Raw genomic sequence first — 20,744 nt, 5'->3', positions numbered from 1 at the left:
AAAATTGTAACACATAAGTACTATCACTGTATTTGATTATTTACGAACAAATTTTTAGTAACCTCTTTTTAGAAAAAGTTTTTAGTAAATTTTTTAATAACCTATGAATATTTTAAAATGCAGCTTGTTGAAATGTTTGGTGAGAAATTAAGGGGATTGTTAATGTTTAAGCAATCCTCTTAATATGTTATGTCAATCATCCTTAAAATACAAACAACCAAATAGCTAAAATGGGTTGTTTATACACAAGAAACATTGGCCCAAACTGGGATAGTTCGTACCTCGTACCTAATATAAGTCGCAACAATACAAACATGCTCGATCAACACCGAGCCTGAACAAACACCGGCTGGATACCAATATTTGGGTTTGACGACAGCACAGAGACACGGTTATAGGACACGAAACGCGAAACGCAACTCCTTCAATGAAGAAATGTCTAAATTGCAATAATATTTTACTGAAGTACTTCTACACGATTTATCGAAATTTGTGGATGAATGAACTGTTGTTATCGATTTTTCATATGAGACTGAACTGTAGATACACAAGGATAGTGTACAGTAGCATACCGTACCGTACCATACAGTATGCTGTAGATACCGATACCGATAAACATTTAAGTAACTACATGTATAGTAATAGTATGTATACCTGATGCGCGTATGCGTTGGCGGCGATGGCGGAGGTGCTGTAGACGGCGGCGGGGCGCGAGGAGGCGAAGGCGCCGCCGAAGCGCGCGCTGAAGGCCGGCAGCGCGCCGCCGCCCGCCTCGCCCGCCTCGCCGCCGCCCGCCTCCGCGTACTCGTCCGCCAGCACCGCGCCCACGCACGTGCCGCTCGCCGTGCTGTAGCTGGGAGAACCACCTGCACACACACACAAATACTAAATGTTACTACCACTTAAACAAACCTAAAACACATGATGAATTTATAATTTGAACTTTTATAAACAAACGACGTCCTAGCTTATGAATCGCATCTCAATTTTTGTCTAGGTCCTTACAATAAAGCTTGAGCTAAGCTAAATAATAAGAGCTTATCACCATTGAACACTGAAAGTGAGATTTCAGAGTAGGTATAGACAAGTCTACCGCGTCCATAGAAAAGTAACCGCGACTGATATTTTTTAAGTAATGTAGTTACCTAAGTAGAAACCTATTATAAATGTCTAAGGTATTACCTATATTCTTAAGGCAGTATAAAAAAATGATTTAGTTCAACTTCATTCCGATCGTAGCATCGTGGCAAACAGTGGAAGAGTTTCCGTTATTGTATAGCACAGTTAACTAAGGGGCAGAATTGGCATAATATGTTAGTTAGTACCTGTAGAGTTAATAAAACTAACCTGCACTAGAGGTCCATATCTGTGTTTGTAGCTCTGTGTTGTTGCCGAAGTACGGCGAGCCGGGCGGAGCGTACGCGCAGCGCGAGTAGGAGCCGGCCGCGCCGCCGCCCGCCGCGCCGCCCGCGCCGCCGCCCGCGCCGCCGCTGCTGACCACAACATACCTGATCACATACATTGCTCTTAGGACACGCAAATAGGATATCTTTTCTTTTTGGTTTTTAGGGAAAAAGACTTCAACGCGTGTCTCGAATTTCGATGGTGAGATCGTGAAGGTAGGTAGGTACGAATACCTCCAGCAAGGTCTACTCGGTATTTCATTATACGGCACATTAAAACAATACAATTTTTTTCTGTGTGATTGCGCTTCCGTGTGTAATACTGTAGCAGTTTTCTTATAATAGACAATACACGTATCTTTGTAGACATAGGTACCTACATCTACATCAGATGGCAATTTTCTGCCCAGGCAATACGTGTATTATTTTAGTAATAATAACGGACTTCTATTATATGATGCCATCTACGAAATAGCATCAAATTGTTTTGTTTGGAGGTATACAATAACAATATTGGGCAGTTTTTATAGTATCACATAAATTTGATTTAAATTCAATCACACTAGTCTCGTTACACTAGTGGTGTGTTAGCAGCGCACACACTGTACAGGCTGGTGTGGAGCGATTAGGGAACGGCGTGACTGCGCCCACAACACGGAGATGCGTCACAATATTCAGCTACGCGCATCACCAGCTGCCACCAGATCTAGGATGCGTTACCTTATTTGTGTTAAATAATTATGCTATCAACGCCGTGGATGCGAGTTAAGACAACTATTAAATGTGTCTTATAAATATCAAAATCTGATGACCCAGACCATACAATCTATTGTATGGACTTGATAACTGACTAGAAAATTATACGCCTGTTCTAAACTGTCTATAAGCAACAAGAATGAAGATAACATAAGCTACTATTAAGATATGCTCTGTACCCTTAGCATGAGTTTTATTTTTACGTTTTTACAAAAAAGACTGTTTCGGTATTTGTTTACGTATTTGCCCATACATTTCCAATCAGCGCGCCTAGCGGATTGTATCAGAACTGATTGGAAATATATGGGAAATACGTAAACAAAAACGTAAAATCCCATACTAAGGGTACTGGATGCGGACCGAAATTTATCAAAAAGTCGGTAAAGTCCTCCGCGGTCATTAACATCAAGGGAAGTCTATGGACGTGCGGCTAATGGCTCGGAACGCCTCGGAAGTAGGTTCGCTTATCGCAACACCTCATGCCCCCCCCCGGCCCCTCGGCCCGCGTCTCCCCCCAGTGTCGCGACGCCCTCGACCCGCTTGCATGCATTAGCCATATTCACCAACTAAGTGCCGTGACACTGTAGCAGCTCCCGAACTAATAGTTACCTACATCATCAGTCTAGTCACAAATGTCGTTCGCTCCGAGTTGTCAGACGAGTAATGAGTTAAATGTTGATACGTTTTACCTACGCTTCCATTTAAAGAAACCTCCTTGAAATCGTGACATCAGCAATGTCGTGTGATTCGTAATGCGATCCTCTCGTTCGAGTGTAACGCACAACTGTATCACGTGATACTACATGTATTCAATCATAGAGCTAGACGACATGGTCAAGCGAAATGTATGTAACATACGGAGAACTCGCTTCTATATAAAATTGTATAGCTACATTCTTCTTGTAACCACAAGAGAGTCTCTTGCTATTTATATTTCGTCGAGTAAACGGGAAGTGACAAAGCAAAGACGAACCCAATGTATTTAGAAAACAAGTCCATATAAAAGTGCATGATGTTTATGAATCACTTGACTGTTGTGGCTCCCAAAAGAGGCGAAATAGGTAGAGTTCATAACTCGATTTGTCTCAAACAGATAAGCATAAAGAGTTGGCGCCGACGGAGAGGCACGCAGCGGCGCAGTGTGAAATGCGAGCACTCGAACCCGGATGTAATAATGTTGTTGTAGAGCGGAGCTCTGTGGCACTGCGGGTTCAATCGCTTTTATGGTACAGGGAAATGAGCCACTAATGTACCACCGCACAGTGCGCCGCTCGCGACTCGGACGACTGTTTGGGTTATTAAGTTACCAGTAATGGAAACTATACAACAGTTCAAACAGTAAAAAGATTTCACCCGTAGGCTTAGGTTTAGGTAAAACCTTAAACCCCTGTCGATTCTACGCACTTTTTATAATTGAGTTTGGTACTTAATTGAATTAAATGCCGAGATAAAAAAATCAATATTTAAATTAAGGTTCCTTTAAATGTTTCGTTTTAACTTCAATAAGTAATTTCAATTAGAACCTTAATGATAGACTACTCTGGATATTATTTCAAACCAGTGATTTGCAAAGGCTCAACTCAGTCTGTGAATTGGGTCGTCTAAGGTGCGAATACCAATATGTGTATTAGAAATGACTACTTAATCATTTTCTATAACAGCGAAAGAAACCATTGTGAAGATCTTCACCTACGGTACTGAGAGTTCTTGAAAAAGTTCTCAAAGGTGTGCGAGGTTTAAAAATGCGCATACGGCACGGACTGTGGACTTTGGTCTAATGCCTCTCACTATGAGAGGGGACCTCTGCCCAGCTGTAGGACAATAAGCGGTTGACCACAACGATTCTGGAATACAAATTAGCGAACGTCATACACCATGAAACACGGTGTTTGTCAAAGACAATTTAGCGGAATGTGTGTTACGATTATGGCACGCGCCCGCTGCGACCGGCGGAGTGAAACACCCGCAGAACAAGACTATGGTTTCCGGCGAGTTTCCGTTGCGAGGCGCCTTAGCGAGGAGGCGAGAGCGCAGCCCGCAGCACGTGCGCGCGCTGCGTGACCGCGCCGCGCCCGCGGACACGTCCGGGCGCGCTATCGCCGCTTGCGACAGCCCGCAGCCGCGCCGCTTGCAGCACGCCGCACGCCCGACCACACCAAACATTGATTCACATTATTCCACACAAATGTTTCAATTGTTTTTCTTTTAATCAAACCTCCAAGCTTCTTGCTCAATTGTTTTGCTTTCACGTAAAAGTCATTCATGTTTATTTCTTCACTCAAGTACTTGTAATTGTTGTGACAGTGTGCACATTAGGAATATTTCCGTGCAGTATATTTTCTACTGCATCTTTTTCGGTAATTTCAAAATAACTTTCTATTCTTCCTCTTTTTTCTCTATTGTTATCATTTTTACAGCTGTACCTTGATGGTTCATTGATTGTCGAGATTTTTATGTCCAGTGCCTTTACCACGAGTTTTCAAAACACCCCACAACTTTACGTTACGTTTACTCAATCCATTATTCTGATCCGTTTGCTTAGTAGACTGAGTAAACGTAACAATAAGTAAGTGCTCAAGACTTTTTGTCTGTCACATGTTCGCAAAAAAGAGAGACAAATCATAAAGCGCCATTTGTCAATTTAGACATTTAATTACATTTAATACATTACTGACACTATAGTTCTGATACAATCCGCTAGGGGCGCTGATTGGAAACTGTATGGGCAAATACGTAAACAAATACCAAAACAGTCATATTTGTCAAAACGTAAAACTCATGGTAAAGTTACTGATTAAAAGAGGGAATTGATTTTACAACACATCTGCGTAGATATAACACTATGGTCCCTTGCCCAAAACCCCAATAACAAAATTGTTTATTTATTTATCTATTTAAATTGTGTTGATGTCAAAACACATAAAATGAAGAATAAGAATAAATTTAATATTTGTTATTCCGGCATTATCAAACATATTAGCAGTAACTTCATAGAACAATAGCAACGCTTATCCCCACGAATATCAAACAAACAGACGTTTGGCATAAAGTTTTGGCACATCGCTGGTGTTCGCGTCCCGGCCCCCGGCGGGTGACGGTTGTCCCGAGGGAGATGTTAGATCAAAGCAGTCATTATCGCTAATGTGATGGCGACCACACACTGCCATCCACCGCACAGGAACTAACTGTTGGAATTGTTTATTTGGCAGCAGACACAGGAAGTGGGTTCCTCTGATAACGGGTTATGGGTTGCCGAAAACCTCGCCTGTTACAATTCGCAGAACACTAAGTGTCATAATCATAATTGTATTTTTATTTGGCGTGTAGTTAGAACTAGCTTTTTCTACAAAAGGATACAAACATCCATCCATCCTCACTAAATTTTGCTTTTATTATAGGTAATGGACCCTCTATTTTATCCTTTTGTGCCTTAGTAGGTAAGCTTCGCCTATAGAGTTCATTTGAGTTTTAGCTTACTACCTATATGTATTATACAATTGTTGATTTTTTATATTATGAAGTAGCTGAGGAGCATACAATCCTCCTGGGAAATGGCCACAGCCGCCCAAGTATAAGTAAGTATACCTGTAATCAACACCAGCAATTATTGCGGAGTACTCGACTGCGGCTACGGATGAATTATTATGCAGGCACAGCTGTTAGGTATTACGCAGAAGTAAGTCTCATCAAAGTTGAACCACAAAATATTTCCTTAAGTTCCGTAAGTACCTACTCATTAACTTCATATAAATATTACATAATATAACTACATTTTCTACCTTACATTTTTGCATAAAATAGCTGAAATGTGGTTCTCTTAACTAATTATCACAATTAAAATATATGTAGGTAGATACATTACAATGTTATCGGTAACAAGATATAATTTACAGCCGGCGGTAACGAAGGCGAGTCAGAAAGTCTGGATCTATAAAGGTGAGTTTATTTGAGGAGAGGCCGTAATGAAGCGACACATATTAGCGCATCCTCGATAATCCGTCTCCGACGCGCTAAGAGCCTATACAAATAACTCATTTGAGACACTTAAGCCGTCACTCGACTCGGCGCACAAAAACTGTGGTGTGGACAAATTTGGAAACGATCTGAGGGCCCTCGAAACATGTAAAGCGCGTCGCAGCGTCCCGCGAGCGCAGCCCCCGCGCCTAGCGCCGCACCCTCGCCCGCTCGGCCACACACACCAATACTAAATACAGCATTTTTTATTCAGATTTTATGTTATAATGTCGACAATATTGTTCAAAAATCAATCATCTACAATATAGTACGGATTTAGGATAAACGAAAGATTCTACATAAGTAGGTATATGTAAGAAAAAAATCACTAGATTACCATGACGTGTAATAGACTATCGAATAGAATTGCATGGATCTAAACTTACTATTACATTTTATAAGCTGTATAGCTAGTTGATCTAAATTAACCACAAATTACTTATTTGCGGTAACGTTTAAATTTATCTTAATACAGTATTTGTTAATTGTCAACAGTGAAATAATGTAGGTACATGATTAGTATAAACTAACGGTTTAACAATAATTAGTGTGTGCGGCGGTGGCGGCGCTCCTAATTCTATTTGCGCTGTAATGAGCGGGCGCAGTTTTCCTCCAGCGGTGTTATTGTTTACGCCGCGCGCGCTACGAGGAAAATTACAACAAAACGCCACCACAATGCGCCGCCACTAATTCTTTGCCCTCCCTCGTGTTTACTTGAACGTTGATTTTAATTACAACGCAAGGAATATTTCGTAATTTACTGATGGGTCTTGTTTATTTGTATTATGTACCTACATTAGTGTTTAAATGTCAGTACAAAACACTAACCTTATTATCTATTATTATATTTCGTATGTTCGTTTAAGTTCCTCACCCCAGATTTCGGAATGGGGAATTGAAGTTTTCATAACCACCCGACACACAAGGGTACTAAACTAGAATTCAAGTATAAATCTGAATATGTAATGTTCGCAGAAAGTATTTTAAGTGACAATAATAAAGTTTTGTTTCGTACGTTGTGATTGAATCATTTGAGTTATTTGTTAAAGTATACATCATTATCTTGATATATCATGATCCTAGTTAATAGTTTTACATTCATATTAAAATTACCAACACAAAAGTATTGTAAAAGATAATCTACCTATATGTATTTATTCATTTTATTTCATTTATTCACACTAAGTCAAATTAAAAGCGAAAATAGTTTTGTAGTGAAATAAAACCGACTCAGATACTCGTAATTAACAAAGTTTCAAACTAACGATCATTTTGTTACTTATTTGTTTAATCCCGGCACTAGTTAACACAATAATGAGTAATTAGTAATATTATAAGTTAATTAATTACCTAGCACATTTAATTAAGAACTTGTTTCTGTCAATAAACTCTAATAGGAAATAATTCAATTGCAGCAGTTTAATAAAAAACTTAAAAAAATTACAACAAAATAGAATATCACGTATATGTAGAGTTGTAAACTGAATGCATGCCAAAGCTGTTGAGTAACCTATAACTGTACATGTTTAGATAAGTATGATGTTATTTAAGAAATGCGCCTACATCAGTCCACGGAGAGAGCAACGCGAGGCGGCCGTAGGTAACGCAGGCTGTTCACCAAACGGTTGCGCAAGTTTCAGTATTTTCGGAGTTGCCCTCGTACGCGGCTGTTATCAGCGCCTCAATTAGTACCGCGAGCACGCACACCAGCGCAGCGACACACACTCCCGCAAACACATCCGTGTATGTGTACACAATAACATTTACTCACACGCGTAAACACACGCGCGCATGTACTCCGACGCGGTAACACTGTATATTTTATTTGTGTAATTGTCAGTAGGTACCTACTGGAGTCGCGACTCTGTCCATAATACGAGTAATAATACCGCCATTGTCGATACAACGTCCATTTCAGTTTGCAACTTCATTGTCGACGTTATCTCTGCGAAGTTAATCGCCAAATTGTCAGATCGCTCAACGGTTAGTAGTGCGTGGTGCACTACTTAGTTACACACAGTACCCATATCAATAATATTAAGTAAAGTAACATAACAATACTAATCCTATCACCATAATTGTACTGATGATAAACATAATAAAGGCAAAATAATGTTAAGAACATAATATATGTGTTATCGAAATGGAACTTCTGGGATAATGTTGTTATTAAAAAGAATCGTATGGATTTTTGCGTCATTCTCCATGTGCATTTCAATGTTATTTATTTAAGACACTAAGTCTTATAATAATACCAGTTAAAAATAGTAATGATCACGCAGTTACGCTAACCCAGCTCGCAGTTAGCTTTCTGCGAGTAAAAACTTAAAACAATGGTACCGTACCACACATATGTGCTAGGTGTGTCGGCGGTCGACGGCGCAGTAAGTACGTACTGTGTTTTACGAGTTGTTTCATGACACGCGTTTTATGCCTTTTCGTAGGTACGTAGGTAGGTAGGTAGGTACTGCGGCTCGGAGCGAGATCTGCGATCGACTCCGGCGACGATCGCTGACACAATTGGGTACACATAATTGCTCAGATACTGAGCTTATACATGCATAATAGGTACATGTTGAACTTATTTATGCAAAGAGAAATAAATCGTCACACGTGTTGTGAATAAATGTAGCGAACACTCACACATGCATTGTTCCTACGGTAGGTATTTCGAATGGGGACATATCAACAGCGTTTAGCCGTTTAAAAATAACATAATGATATTTTATATTACCAATCTATGAAATAACAAAAAAATATAATTTTATCACCACTGAATCTTATGTAAAGTTATAATAATTTAAGATTCAGTAGAAAGCGTCCTTTACTAGTATTGGCTCATATAGTACAATTATTAGGTATACGTGCATGATATTGTATTGGTAAAATAAATTACGATCATGTGGAGTTAATGCCACTCGTGGCAATAGTACCTAATAGACATTCTGAACTAAATGCACACATTGCCCTACTTGCACGCGTTCTCGCGTCAGTGTGCGTGTGTTTCTGCGAACAAGTAATGGCGGTGCCTACTTCCTGCGTCGGGGACACTTAACCCAGTAACGGTCGGGGTACCGATCCATACCTACTGAACTATAGGCGCGCCGCCGCCGTTAACACAACAATGACTCGTTCGACGATCCGAGCATTAATTTATAGCGGCTCTCTAAACTATACTGCAAACAGACCCTCGAGAGGATCGCTCGGCAAACACGAGGGCGGCGGCGCGGGCGACGCGGCCGGATGCTGCGGCGGAACCACGTAAAAACGCGTTGTTTGCGAGGGATCCGTCGCGCGCTAATCTCGCGAAACATTCTCACTAATAGCTATACATTTAAATCTCCCGATGAATGCAGCACAAACGTTATATTGAACCTTCTCGTGTAAAGTAACACTAGAAAGGTTTCTCGTGGCACCGCCGAGTTGCTCCACTATTTTTTCATCAACGACATTGTTGTATCACAACTATGAGTAAATCTAAAAATACAATAGCAGTAGAAAACCAAATTGTAATTAGTAGTAATTATTAAGAAATTAAGAGCAAAGTACCGTTGCAGCGACACCAGCCGCGGGCTGGTTATTGGAAACTAATTGCTTGTTAACGAACCGAGCCGCGACTAGAATGTAACCGCATTTATAAATGCTTAAATTTGTACTAAAATTATAGTTATCGGTTCACACAACATAACTTCCACAAAGTATTTTGAAATTACGTCACTTGCATAAGTAGGAGGCGCAAAAATAAATGTCGGCTTTTATACAGTGTTGACAAATACAATCATAATGGCAAACTTAACACGAGTATTGATTCCGCAGAATTATTATAACAGGATCATAAATAACGCAAGTATGTCGTTATTGTTTAAACGTATCTTCTTAATATTATCAACATAGGTTAGGGGGCCTACCTCTTCGTGAACAAATGCCTAGTAAAAATATTAAAAACGTATAAAATTTATATTTAAGGAATATGAGATCCATATCTATTAAATATAAAATTAATATTTTTTTGTAATTATGTACGTATTTGAACGTATTGAACTCATAGAGTTCGAAATTTTATTAATTGAAACTATCGTATATTCTTTCAGTTACGCTTTATTTACTTGCCATATATTTTGCTTCCATAAATTTATAAATAAATTTCAGTAGAATAATACTGAAAACAGCTACTTTAAAAACAAAAATAACTATGGTATTTAGAATTAACGTTGGTAGGTAGGTACTTCACACCTAACAGAATGACGATAAGGAACATTAAAATAATACCTAATGTTTTACTTTAGAGCATGCTTATTTCTTGTATTTACGTGCTTATAAATATTCATCAAATTTGAAATTGTTATCGAATGGGAACACTAAACGTCCCACACCGGTTTTATAGTAAAAAAAAATGCGCCCGACTGAAAATTAGTCATCTTAATTATATATATATATATATATATATATATGTGTCGGAGGAAGAGTCAGAGTTATTTAATATAGCTTTAGCTATACTGTTACTTTAGTATCTATTTTAGTAATGTTATTGGTACTTGATCAATCGAAGTCATAGTATAGCTTTCGTATTAGAATCAGAGCAGAGACTTTTAAGAGGTCTCTAGTGGGGTCGAGGTATGTGGCGGCGCGGTGGGGAAACTTTGATAAGAACTGATGTGAGTGATCGAGGTGGATCATTATTTCGTTGTGCTTTGGAGCGTGTAGTCACTACCTTGAACCTGCTGCTCAAATCCTTTGTTTGTAAAGTAATAGTAGTAGTATAGTATAGTTATTTTGTAAATCCGAAGTTATAAATAAATACTGTGATTACTGTATTTGTGCCTGCATCTACCCTATGACAACGCCCACAAAACCCATAGATTCTATCAATGATGTCGATGAGAGCCGTCCTTCTCCGACATATGTATATATATAAGAAATAATATAATATTGAAGAAATAATATTATATTTATACCAATCTCAATCGTCAAAAAATCACCATAAAATTACCATAAAGTCATATCATCATCAAATCGAATAAAACGCAGATAAATAGACAAATTTCTCGCCATATTATAATTAAAAACCGAATGGCATTAAAATAAATACAGACTAGAATCCACGAAGAAAGAAAGAAAAAGAAATAAAGTATTGCCGTGGCCCGTGGCCGGCGGCGTATCAAATTAGGTACTTAACATATTGTTGTGTAAATTTTATTATTTTGGGCGCGTGTGGAGTTTAGTTATTAGTTGAAGTGTTCAATTGAATTAATTTATCAGACCAGTTTTAGTCAACACAATTATATATTATAATCGCTCCCAACATTGGCTGTGTTCAGATAATATGCGCATCTAAGTAAATTATTGGAGGTAATAATAGTCACTATAACATTATTACACGACCGCGGAGGGTAATGTTCTTCTAGCGTATAATATTATATTTATTTTATTTCATTTTATAAATACACACAATATACTATATAATATGTAGTACCTATATACATATGTATGTCTCATTCTTCGTATTTAAACATTTGAGGTGTCTTTGGATTCGTTTAAATTGTTGAGATAACAAAGACTATTATTTAGGTAGTTTCGTTTTTTGTGTTCGTAATTATGATACGGCTGCCATAACAACTCAAATGGATTATTGGAAGTAAAAAAGACAGACGCGAACTTACATATGTTCACGATGTAATAACTTATGATGGAATTCTTTTAATTTTGTATCTGTGCTTCTAAATACAAAAATACAACAAAGGACATTTTGTTATCAATACAAGAGTACAGTATTGAGTTGTAGCTTAATAAATTGAATTATTTGAATACATTTGAATGGAAAAATACAGTTGGTGTCGGTTGCGGCATGCACGTGACGGCGGAGGAATGCGGCGCGGTGTGGCAACGCCGCGCGGCACGTACCGCCGCCAGCGCCGCACAGCACCACCGCCACGCCGCACCACCGCACACCGCACCACTCCACACCGCACCCGCAACCACTGAGCACAGCGGTCGCGGCACCACGATAGGAGACAAACAAACTATAAATGATATGAGCCCCATTGCAATCAATCCTCTTTCTCCTTTCCATAGTTCTTTGTCCAAAGGGTAAGAATAAGAACGGAACCCTATTATTATCGTATTTACCGTAATTGATAGATACTTGATATTTTTATACAGTGTAGGTATGTTGAAAATACAAATGTAATATTTAAGTAAATAGTTATAGCCTGAGTAGTTTTGGTGGATAGGAGGGATTAGAGATATCGTCTTCTTTCTCGAATTACTTTAAAACTATGTATTATAGAACTATAAAAAAAACATATTTGATCTTCCTACAACAAGCTCTTTAATTTGATATGGCATTCGATACAGTTCGAAAATCTTTTCTTATCACTCCTCAATTCAAACTTCAGTTGTTTATGTTATATCTTCGTTCTTGGGGTCATATATTATGGAAAATCATTATGAGTATCAAATTTAGACCCATTTGGTCGTTTCGGAGCAAATTGCTATGACAGACATAGCCAACGCGCTTGCAGTCTACCTGTTAAAAAGTGGTCGCTGTCGCCTAGTGGACATCGGTGACCAACAAGTAGGACCAAGGCAAGTATAGAGCAGGTTTTATCTGATGCCGATCGGAATCCAATCCGAAGAGTGACTCCTGAGGACTAAGATCATCTACACCCTTTCACCGAAACACAGGTCCATTTTACTGATCCCCGTTCGAATCATACTGACTCTACTACATTTCAATAATGTGAAGTACTCATTTGTAAAAAAATATTATCTTCCTAAACCCAGCTGTTTAAACTGTGCGTGAAATGACTGGCGCTCCACTAGGTTATAAAACATTGTATTAATTTATTTGATATGAAATACGTATATGGGTTTTCACTTTCACATGAGAGTGAGTGGCATCGCCGCAACAATACACATACGAGTATGTTGGATTGCGATACGAGCGTTGCTTCTCGTGGAGTTCTCATAATCCATTGAGCAATCTTATCTCGAATTGCATAACGTTTACAAATCACTGTAATCTAGGAAATATATACATTCTCTTATGAAAAAATAGGTTCTTCTTTAACCGCAATACGTTTTTTTGAAGTTATCAATTAAGTTTATTGTCAATTACGAATCAAACCAATTACAAGTGGCAACGAGTAGTACCTATTGTAGATTAGAGATCGTGTCAATTAGTCGCTACTAGTTTGTCACTAAAATAATTCGACTAGAGTCTAGTCTCTACTCATTAGATGGACAACGGTACGTGATAACGTTATATATGTGTATTCATTTACAAATTAAACTTTATAGTCGGGGCTACTGATGACAATCAGGTAGACAGTCAGGTACAATTAGGTAATGGAAAAAATTGCTACTACATATTTTACAAGTTTTACTACAATAAACTCAAAATACCAACATAGTCCCGTAACGATTTTAAAAGTCCAGTGTTTTATATTATTTAATTACCCTGTGTATAAAAATAATGGTTTATTTTCCGTCAAATCGGGTTATACTAAAACACTTTCTAAGAAACATTATTTCCATATAATTTTACACAACTCATCTTGCGAACCTAAATTATTATCTATGGTTCAACTACAAAGAATGAGAAGATCTATAGAAACCTAATGAGGTCCCTGACTATAATGAGTGTTCCGATTAAAAATGATGAATAACTGACCATTTTGAAACAAACATGCATACAATAAACATATTTACAAGACGTTTGGTCCCTGCGGGCAAAGGTCGGCCGGACCGCTGCCGACTGCCCGCGAGCCCGCGCAGGACAAACAACTTATCCAAACTTAATACTCATAGCAAACAACAATAATGCCAAGAAATAATTATATTTACCACGAAATATATTAACTAAGTCTTAACGACCTTAGAACGACTCAAAATAATAAATAGAGACGAACTCTACATTTAGTCTGTTGTTGTCTACAAGTAACATTTTTTTCGTTTTTATTAAATACTTGACGACTTTTAAGTGACAATTAGTAATTCTAAAAGCTATCAGACTTAGATAAAGAATATATTTTTGTAGAACCAATGGGATTACAATGTAATTTTGACAGTTGGCAACAATGCTTCATTCATCGATCTAACTGTTGTAGGACAAACTACTCGTAATAAGCGAGTACGAAATGTATGAAAACTATATCTGTGTATCTAAATATACATCATTATGTTTTAATTCAAAATTGTATTCGTATTGACCTTTGTTGTGACTTTTCATTAACCAGGCAACTATTATAAAAACTAAATTCCGATCGCCTTAAAATAAAGCCTTTGTCACTTCTACAATTTCGACAAAAAAATTGCCAAAGGTAAAATAAGGTATTAAATATCTTTGTGAAACTTTTGGGGATTTCTTTTAGTATGACAAGGCTACGTGTCAGTTACCAAATTTTTTGACAAAGAAAACATCATAACTTTAAAGTTTCTAGTAAGTAAGTTAATAGAATTCAAATAGAGACTTGTGTAGAAAATATCTGGCCTATTCCTTCTCATTCTGAGAGGAGACCCGTGCACAGCAATGGGAGACTAATAGGTAAATAATGAAGAAAATATCTTCCAAAACAAAAACAAAAAACTTAAAAACACGTCAAATGAACAAAATATCAAATCATAATCAAATATATTCAACTATATATGTAGTAGAAATATATAAAATAGATCAAAACTGGAAAAGTGTTATCCACGAGTTATTACTAGCGGGTAATAGGTAAGTAAAATATAATGCCAAACATCAATTAACAATAATCGATTAATATCAATAGCCCCATAATTAAATACCTATAGGTGGACTATAGGTATTTAATTACTTTGGTCGGACCAGACCAGATCAAATCACTTAGATACTTCGAAATTATCAAGTGGTCAAGTCAACCAATTGTTATTGTTAGAAATTAGATATACCTAGTATAAAATTCAATTCGACATTCCCTTTCCTTTCCGAAGATAGAAGTGAGACAATATTATAGTATAGTACCTACGTACCAGTGATTTATGTTTGAAGAAGTAAAGCGATTAAGATAAAGGACAGTAGCGGTAATGACGACGTTAATGTCAGCGGTCGTTAGGTTCCCGCACCAGCCACTAATAACCACTTACCGTCACCATCTACGACCGTTATGGTACATTTTGCCTATCGGGATACTTTAAAAGTGAACTTCAATTAAGGCAATTCTTTAAGAAATTTATTGAAGAGCTTTACGATAGATACTTCACCAGATATTACCGCGGCATTTCGAAAAAACACCATCGCCAGTAATATCATGCTATGAAAGAGTTTAACGTGTCGATACATAGAATATTCATCGATGGCGATCGGCGTAACAAGTATCAGAAAAGTGTGTGGTACTCACCCGTCGACATGATGGTGGTGTTCGTGCGTGTAGGGCGGCGGCGCCGCGGGCGTGTAGGGCTCGTAGTGCAGCGCGCGGCAGTCGTCGCGGCGCTCGGGCGAGGGGCTCAGCTCGGGGCTGCGACCGCGCAGGTATGCGCCGTCCGTGGAGCCCGCCGCCGGGGCCGGCTTGAACAGCGTCTCCTCGAAGTGCACGTACGTCTGCATGTCGCGCGCGTGTGCCGCGTGTGGCTGCGCGGGCGCCGGCCGCAGCTCCTGGTAGCTGCGCGAGTGGGACGGCGACAGCCCGCCGGGGGCGTAGCCGAACGGCAGCGGGGAGGGGCTGTCCGCGCCCCCCGCGCCCGCCGCGCCGTACTCCGCCTCGCCTGCGGACACACACACGCGTCACGCCGAGCCGCCCACCGGCGCCTCCCGCTCGCCCTCCGCGGGAAAATAACAACGACGCGGCTCCTCCGCGACGTCGGCCGGCCCGACTCGCAATCGCGAATCCTTCATTTCTTATTTATCTCGTTTAAATGTGAGCGAGCCTTGTCCGTTTTATTTTCACGCGATCGCAATGCCACTACATCCATAGAATTAACCATGTTCACTGGATTTAACAGTATCGGAATCAATATTACTGAACAAAGTGAAGCACAGAAGCATGCAACTACTGATGTATGAGCACATAGTTGTTTGATCAAATTTACACATTAACTATAAGCTTGCAACAATGATGATCGAACGTTAGCCACTTAGCCGTCTACGATAAACCTATGCCAGGAGGACGGTATGCGAAGTTGCGAACACACTAACCTTTGATGCAATTGTTATTGACTTCGTCTATGATGGCGTCCAGCTCGAAGGTCTCGGCGCGGTGCCAGGTAGGCCACGCGTCGTGCAACATGCTCACTGATCACTGACCGGTCGCGTCGTGCGTGCTCTCGCTGCGGCGGCCGAGAGGAGACTGCCGCCCGGCGCCGTTCGGCCGTCCCTCCCGCGGCCGCGCGCACGCACTCGCGGGAGGGGCGCCGGGAACCCTTCCACGGGGGTTAGTGCGCGTCCAATGGGAACCCACCGTTTGCCCACTAGCTCCATAATATTATGTGATGTGATGATAGCACCGATGATATCGAGCCGGTGACGAAGAGAGGAAAGGTAGGCAAACGTTGTACCAAGGATAATGCTCCGTAACCCGTAATGGAATCCTTTAAGTTATCCTAAATACAAATGCAGGCACGCCGGAATCTATACCTACCCATTTTTGAAAAAATAAAAACAGCCTACCTACCTATGGTATGTCCTTACCTTTTGTCGCGTCGTGGCTGTGATACCACAGATGTCAAATTCAATTTGTGTTTTCCATTTAAGATTTAGCATGGCCTCAGACGAGAATGCTGTGCTAAAGAAATTCTGGATGCAAAATAATTCATGGTGCTAAACCAGGAAAGTAGAAACCTAGTAGTACGCAATGGACTGAGACTTGCACGTCTACAAGGTAGATAGGTACGATACGTAGAGTAGGTAGAGCAGGTGTGGCGGCGCTCAGCTGATCGGCGGAGATAAGCCCTATCACCACGTGCGCGCGGCTATCTCGCCGCGACCTACGCCACGCCGCGCCGCCGCCCCGCGCTGCACGCTGCACGCACACATACACACACTGCTGCACGCACAATACTGCACACACGCATACACACGTTCCTGCACGCTCATTGCTGCACGCACACATACACACGTTGCTGCACGCACGCTGCTACACACACACATTGCTGCAGGCACACTGTTGCTCGCAAACTGTTGCACCTCACCGACGTAAAACATCATCCCATCCTCTACGCTTTGTCTTTTATACCAAAAACTGTATATGTCTGACAAAGGCAATTGGTAAATAAGCGATTAACATAAAGCAACTATAATGTTAAATAATCTCCATAGGAAGTCATTGTATGTACATATTTTATTTTCAGTCTAAGATAGATACCTGAAGTTTGATCGGCTTGAGACACGATAGGGACAAAATGTATACTGCATTAAAATTACCATAGTGCTGGGAATAAAACAATAAAATGTTCCAAATAGGTATCTACTATAGTTACTATTGCTAGTATGGGTACTCATATAGTGCACGAAATCAGATAGGTATACCTAGACGACATAGACATAAAATTAGGTACCTGCTTAGGAAACAACAATGCACCTTACAAACGAATTTAATTGTAATTCCTACTCTTATTAAAATTTATACGGAATAAGGACTAAAACAATTTAAGTACAGAATAAAATAGGTAATGTTTTTTGATAGAGTAGGCAGGTACGAGTAGGTACACCTACGCTATGTAATCCCAACGAAAGTAGGATAGGTATCAACTCAATCTTTTAGGAGACTAGGCGAAATAATAGACAAATCAAAGAAAACTGTTGGAAATATCTTGATGGATCTTAAGGAGTAATAAAACCTTTTTTTTTTTTTTTTTTTGTTGACGAGGGGGAAACCTTCAAAAGGTACCCGACGCCATGGGAGTGACGCCGGGTTATGTGGGATTTTTACCACACTAAAACCCCCCCGGTGGCCGTCCTCAGCGTTTGGTGGAGAACTCCGGGATCTCCAACGGAACACAACCGGAGTCCTCCTAACGCGATGCCCTTTTATCGGGCTCTGCCCTGGGGAGAGCAATTTACGCTCCTCTCACATCCCCTGGTGATTACAGCGATATGCGACCACACAAACCGCTGTCCTTCCCGGGGTCGCTTGCTGGACGGTTTGAGCTCCCACTCTTGCCGCCCGCAACCCCGGAAGCCCCTTTTAGTCGCCTCTTACGACAGGCAAGGGTTACCGTAGCCCTATTCTGGTCCCGGTACTACAGGGACAAAGGAGTAATAAAACCTGGAGTGAATCCCGCGGGCTGTCGTCAGAGCGAGGGTCACGGCGTTTCCCTGAATCGCGACCTTCATAAACATGTCCGAGCCGCGACGCATGTGCTGTGCTACAAATCACGGGCTGATACGGGGTTATCGTCTCCCGAGAACTAATAAATTTTATCGTATATTAGTAGGGTCATAGTTTTTCTCGCTTCCGAGTAGCTCGTGTGAGAAAAAAACGCATGTACCGTGGTGTTGTGACAGCGCGCCGCCCCCCGCCGCGCGCACATTAGCTAATCCGCATTCCACCAACAAACAACCCTAACGACCCTCGTCTGCTTATTTTCACAAATCGATTGTTTTCAGCGGCCTGCGTAAACACACTCATTATGATTTATGTCATTATTAGCCTGTCAAGCTGCATGTTAGATAGGAAAAATGTTTAGGGAACGGTGACGCTAATCGTCCGGGAAACAACATCGGGCGCGGTGGGGTGCCCACACTGCGGGCACGGCGTGGACCGCGGCGTCGCTGACCGCAGCGCGGACGGACAGGTCACCCTGCGTGGGAAACACGTCCTGGCTTCACCCGCCCGATGCGGCACGGCTGGTGTGTGACTACCTGCTCGTAATGTAGGTCAACCTCGAAGCTGTAGCCCCCGCAGTTCTCACGGGTGCGTCACAGGGCTTAGGTCGAATTCCCGGCAGCTTAGCGTGAGTCAGGCGACCTTGCTCGATAAGATACCGAGCGGTCGCGGATATCTACGTGAAGTGCAGCCGAATCTCCGAGCTCGATGCTCGCCAGCTAATCTATGCAACGCGTAACTATCGGCCGCCGCCGCGTCTGGCGCGCCGACCTGCAGACCTACACTTATCATAATTATCATGTTTTATTTGTTTAAGGATAATGAGGATACTTCTTCGCACCTACATTCATTATGCAAACGTTCAGTATATAAAGTAGTTATTGCAATGCACCACACGAAACCTACCTATATTTTTTACCAGGAATCTTATTTTTTTTATGTTTCAAAACTTACCGATCTACATGAATGGTCCGAACTTACGTAGTTTTAGAATAACGCCCGACAAATTATTGAGATATGAGCACTTGAGCAGACATTAAAACATTTATGACAATGACTTCTGATTTCAGTCATCATAATGAGTTCGTATAATAATACTACCATCGTTTTATTCGTTTTAGGAAAAAAATGAGAACATATTTTATGTTCTTCTTACTAAAAGATAAATACGTGTTGTCATATTTAAAGCGCGAGCAGAGCTGAGCTCAGTTCATTAAAGTTACAACTGTCGCACGACTATTGACATAGGATCGAATCGTTAAAAAAATAATTTATGAGCTTCGGTGTCGTTTTCATGTTCAATAAAGATATTAGAATGTTACTGAAACTGTGAAATGTTTTTGTTGATAGGTCACGAGAGTGATAACACTGACTTCCTTCACGCAGCGTCTAATGGGCGTACTATAAGGGTCGCCTAAAAGGAGGTTACATGAACAATATCATAATACTATAATCTGTTTACTACAATATATGATGTAAGGTAACCGAAAACTGGCCACTGATCAATGCAAATATTTTACAAGCTTTTATTTAAATTGTTATGTTGGTTAATATGTAAGGATCACATCTTGCAAATGATTTCAAAACCAGTTCACTCCAACGGATTGAGCTGAATGTTTACATGGATATTTGGTTTTTTGTTCAAAATCAAATATGGCATACGCCGAACGCCTCAAGATGACCTTTTATTTTTACGCACCCCAATCACACCTATGATTTTTTTTTCTTTTCGAGGGGGAAAGCTTCAAAAGGTACCCGACGACGTGGGAGCAACGTCGGGTTATGTGGGATTTTTACCGCACTAAAACCCCCCCGGTGGCCGTCCTCGGCGCTTGTTGGAGAACTCCGGGATCTCCAACGGAACACAACCGGAGTCCTCCAAGCGCGATGCCCGGATCGGGCTCTGCCCTAGGGGAGCGTTCGCTCCTCCCACAACATCTGGTGATTACGACGGTATGCGACTACACATACCGCCGTCCTTCCCGGGGTAGCATAGTGGACGGTTCGAGCTCCCACTCTTACCGCCCGCAACCCCGGAAGTCCCCTTTTAGTCGCCTCTTACGACAGGCAGGGGATACCGTAGCCCTATTCTAGCCCCGGAACTACAGGGACAACACCTATGATACCCAGGTATTAGGTATCGTAGGGGTGATTGGTATCAAATGAAAGAGTTTTTAACAAGAATATAAAAACAAAATGACTATGCCTAATATATATTTTTTTCCTATTAGACACTACGAGGTGCTGTTTTGTTTCTTAGACACATTTTGGTATATGTACCTAGTTA

General features: G+C 40.6%; 1 protein-coding gene across 7 annotated transcripts in view; it reads right to left on the bottom strand.

Annotated features, from left to right (window-relative positions):
* The window catches only part of Gata-beta (transcription factor BCFI), a 33,299-nt gene extending 12,838 nt beyond the window's left edge, over positions 1-20,461 (bottom strand). Inside the window, exons 1-5 of one of the 7 annotated variants that reach the window (XM_073079383.1) lie at positions 18,398-20,461; positions 16,330-17,969; positions 15,536-15,899; positions 1,348-1,493; positions 655-866 (exon numbers count right to left, since the gene is read on the bottom strand). In XM_073079383.1, coding sequence (XP_072935484.1) covers positions 655-866; positions 1,348-1,493; positions 15,536-15,899; positions 16,330-16,420 — 813 coding nt within the window. In that variant the 5' untranslated portion in view covers positions 16,421-17,969; positions 18,398-20,461. Of the gene's footprint in view, positions 1-654; positions 867-1,347; positions 1,509-15,535; positions 15,900-16,329; positions 17,970-18,397 lie in introns of all 7 variants that reach the window. The other 6 variants (XM_073079384.1, XM_073079381.1, XM_073079385.1 and 3 more) reach the window with 6 other exon arrangements.
* Positions 20,462-20,744: the final 283 nt, after the last annotated feature.

This window comes from Epargyreus clarus, unplaced genomic scaffold (assembly GCF_041222505.1).
Source record: "Epargyreus clarus isolate Ecla_fem2 unplaced genomic scaffold, WU_Ecla_fem_2.2 ptg000014l, whole genome shotgun sequence".
In the NCBI taxonomy this organism is placed as follows: Eukaryota; Metazoa; Arthropoda; class Insecta; order Lepidoptera; family Hesperiidae; genus Epargyreus; species Epargyreus clarus.
This window is presented reverse-complemented; position numbering and strand designations above follow the sequence as displayed.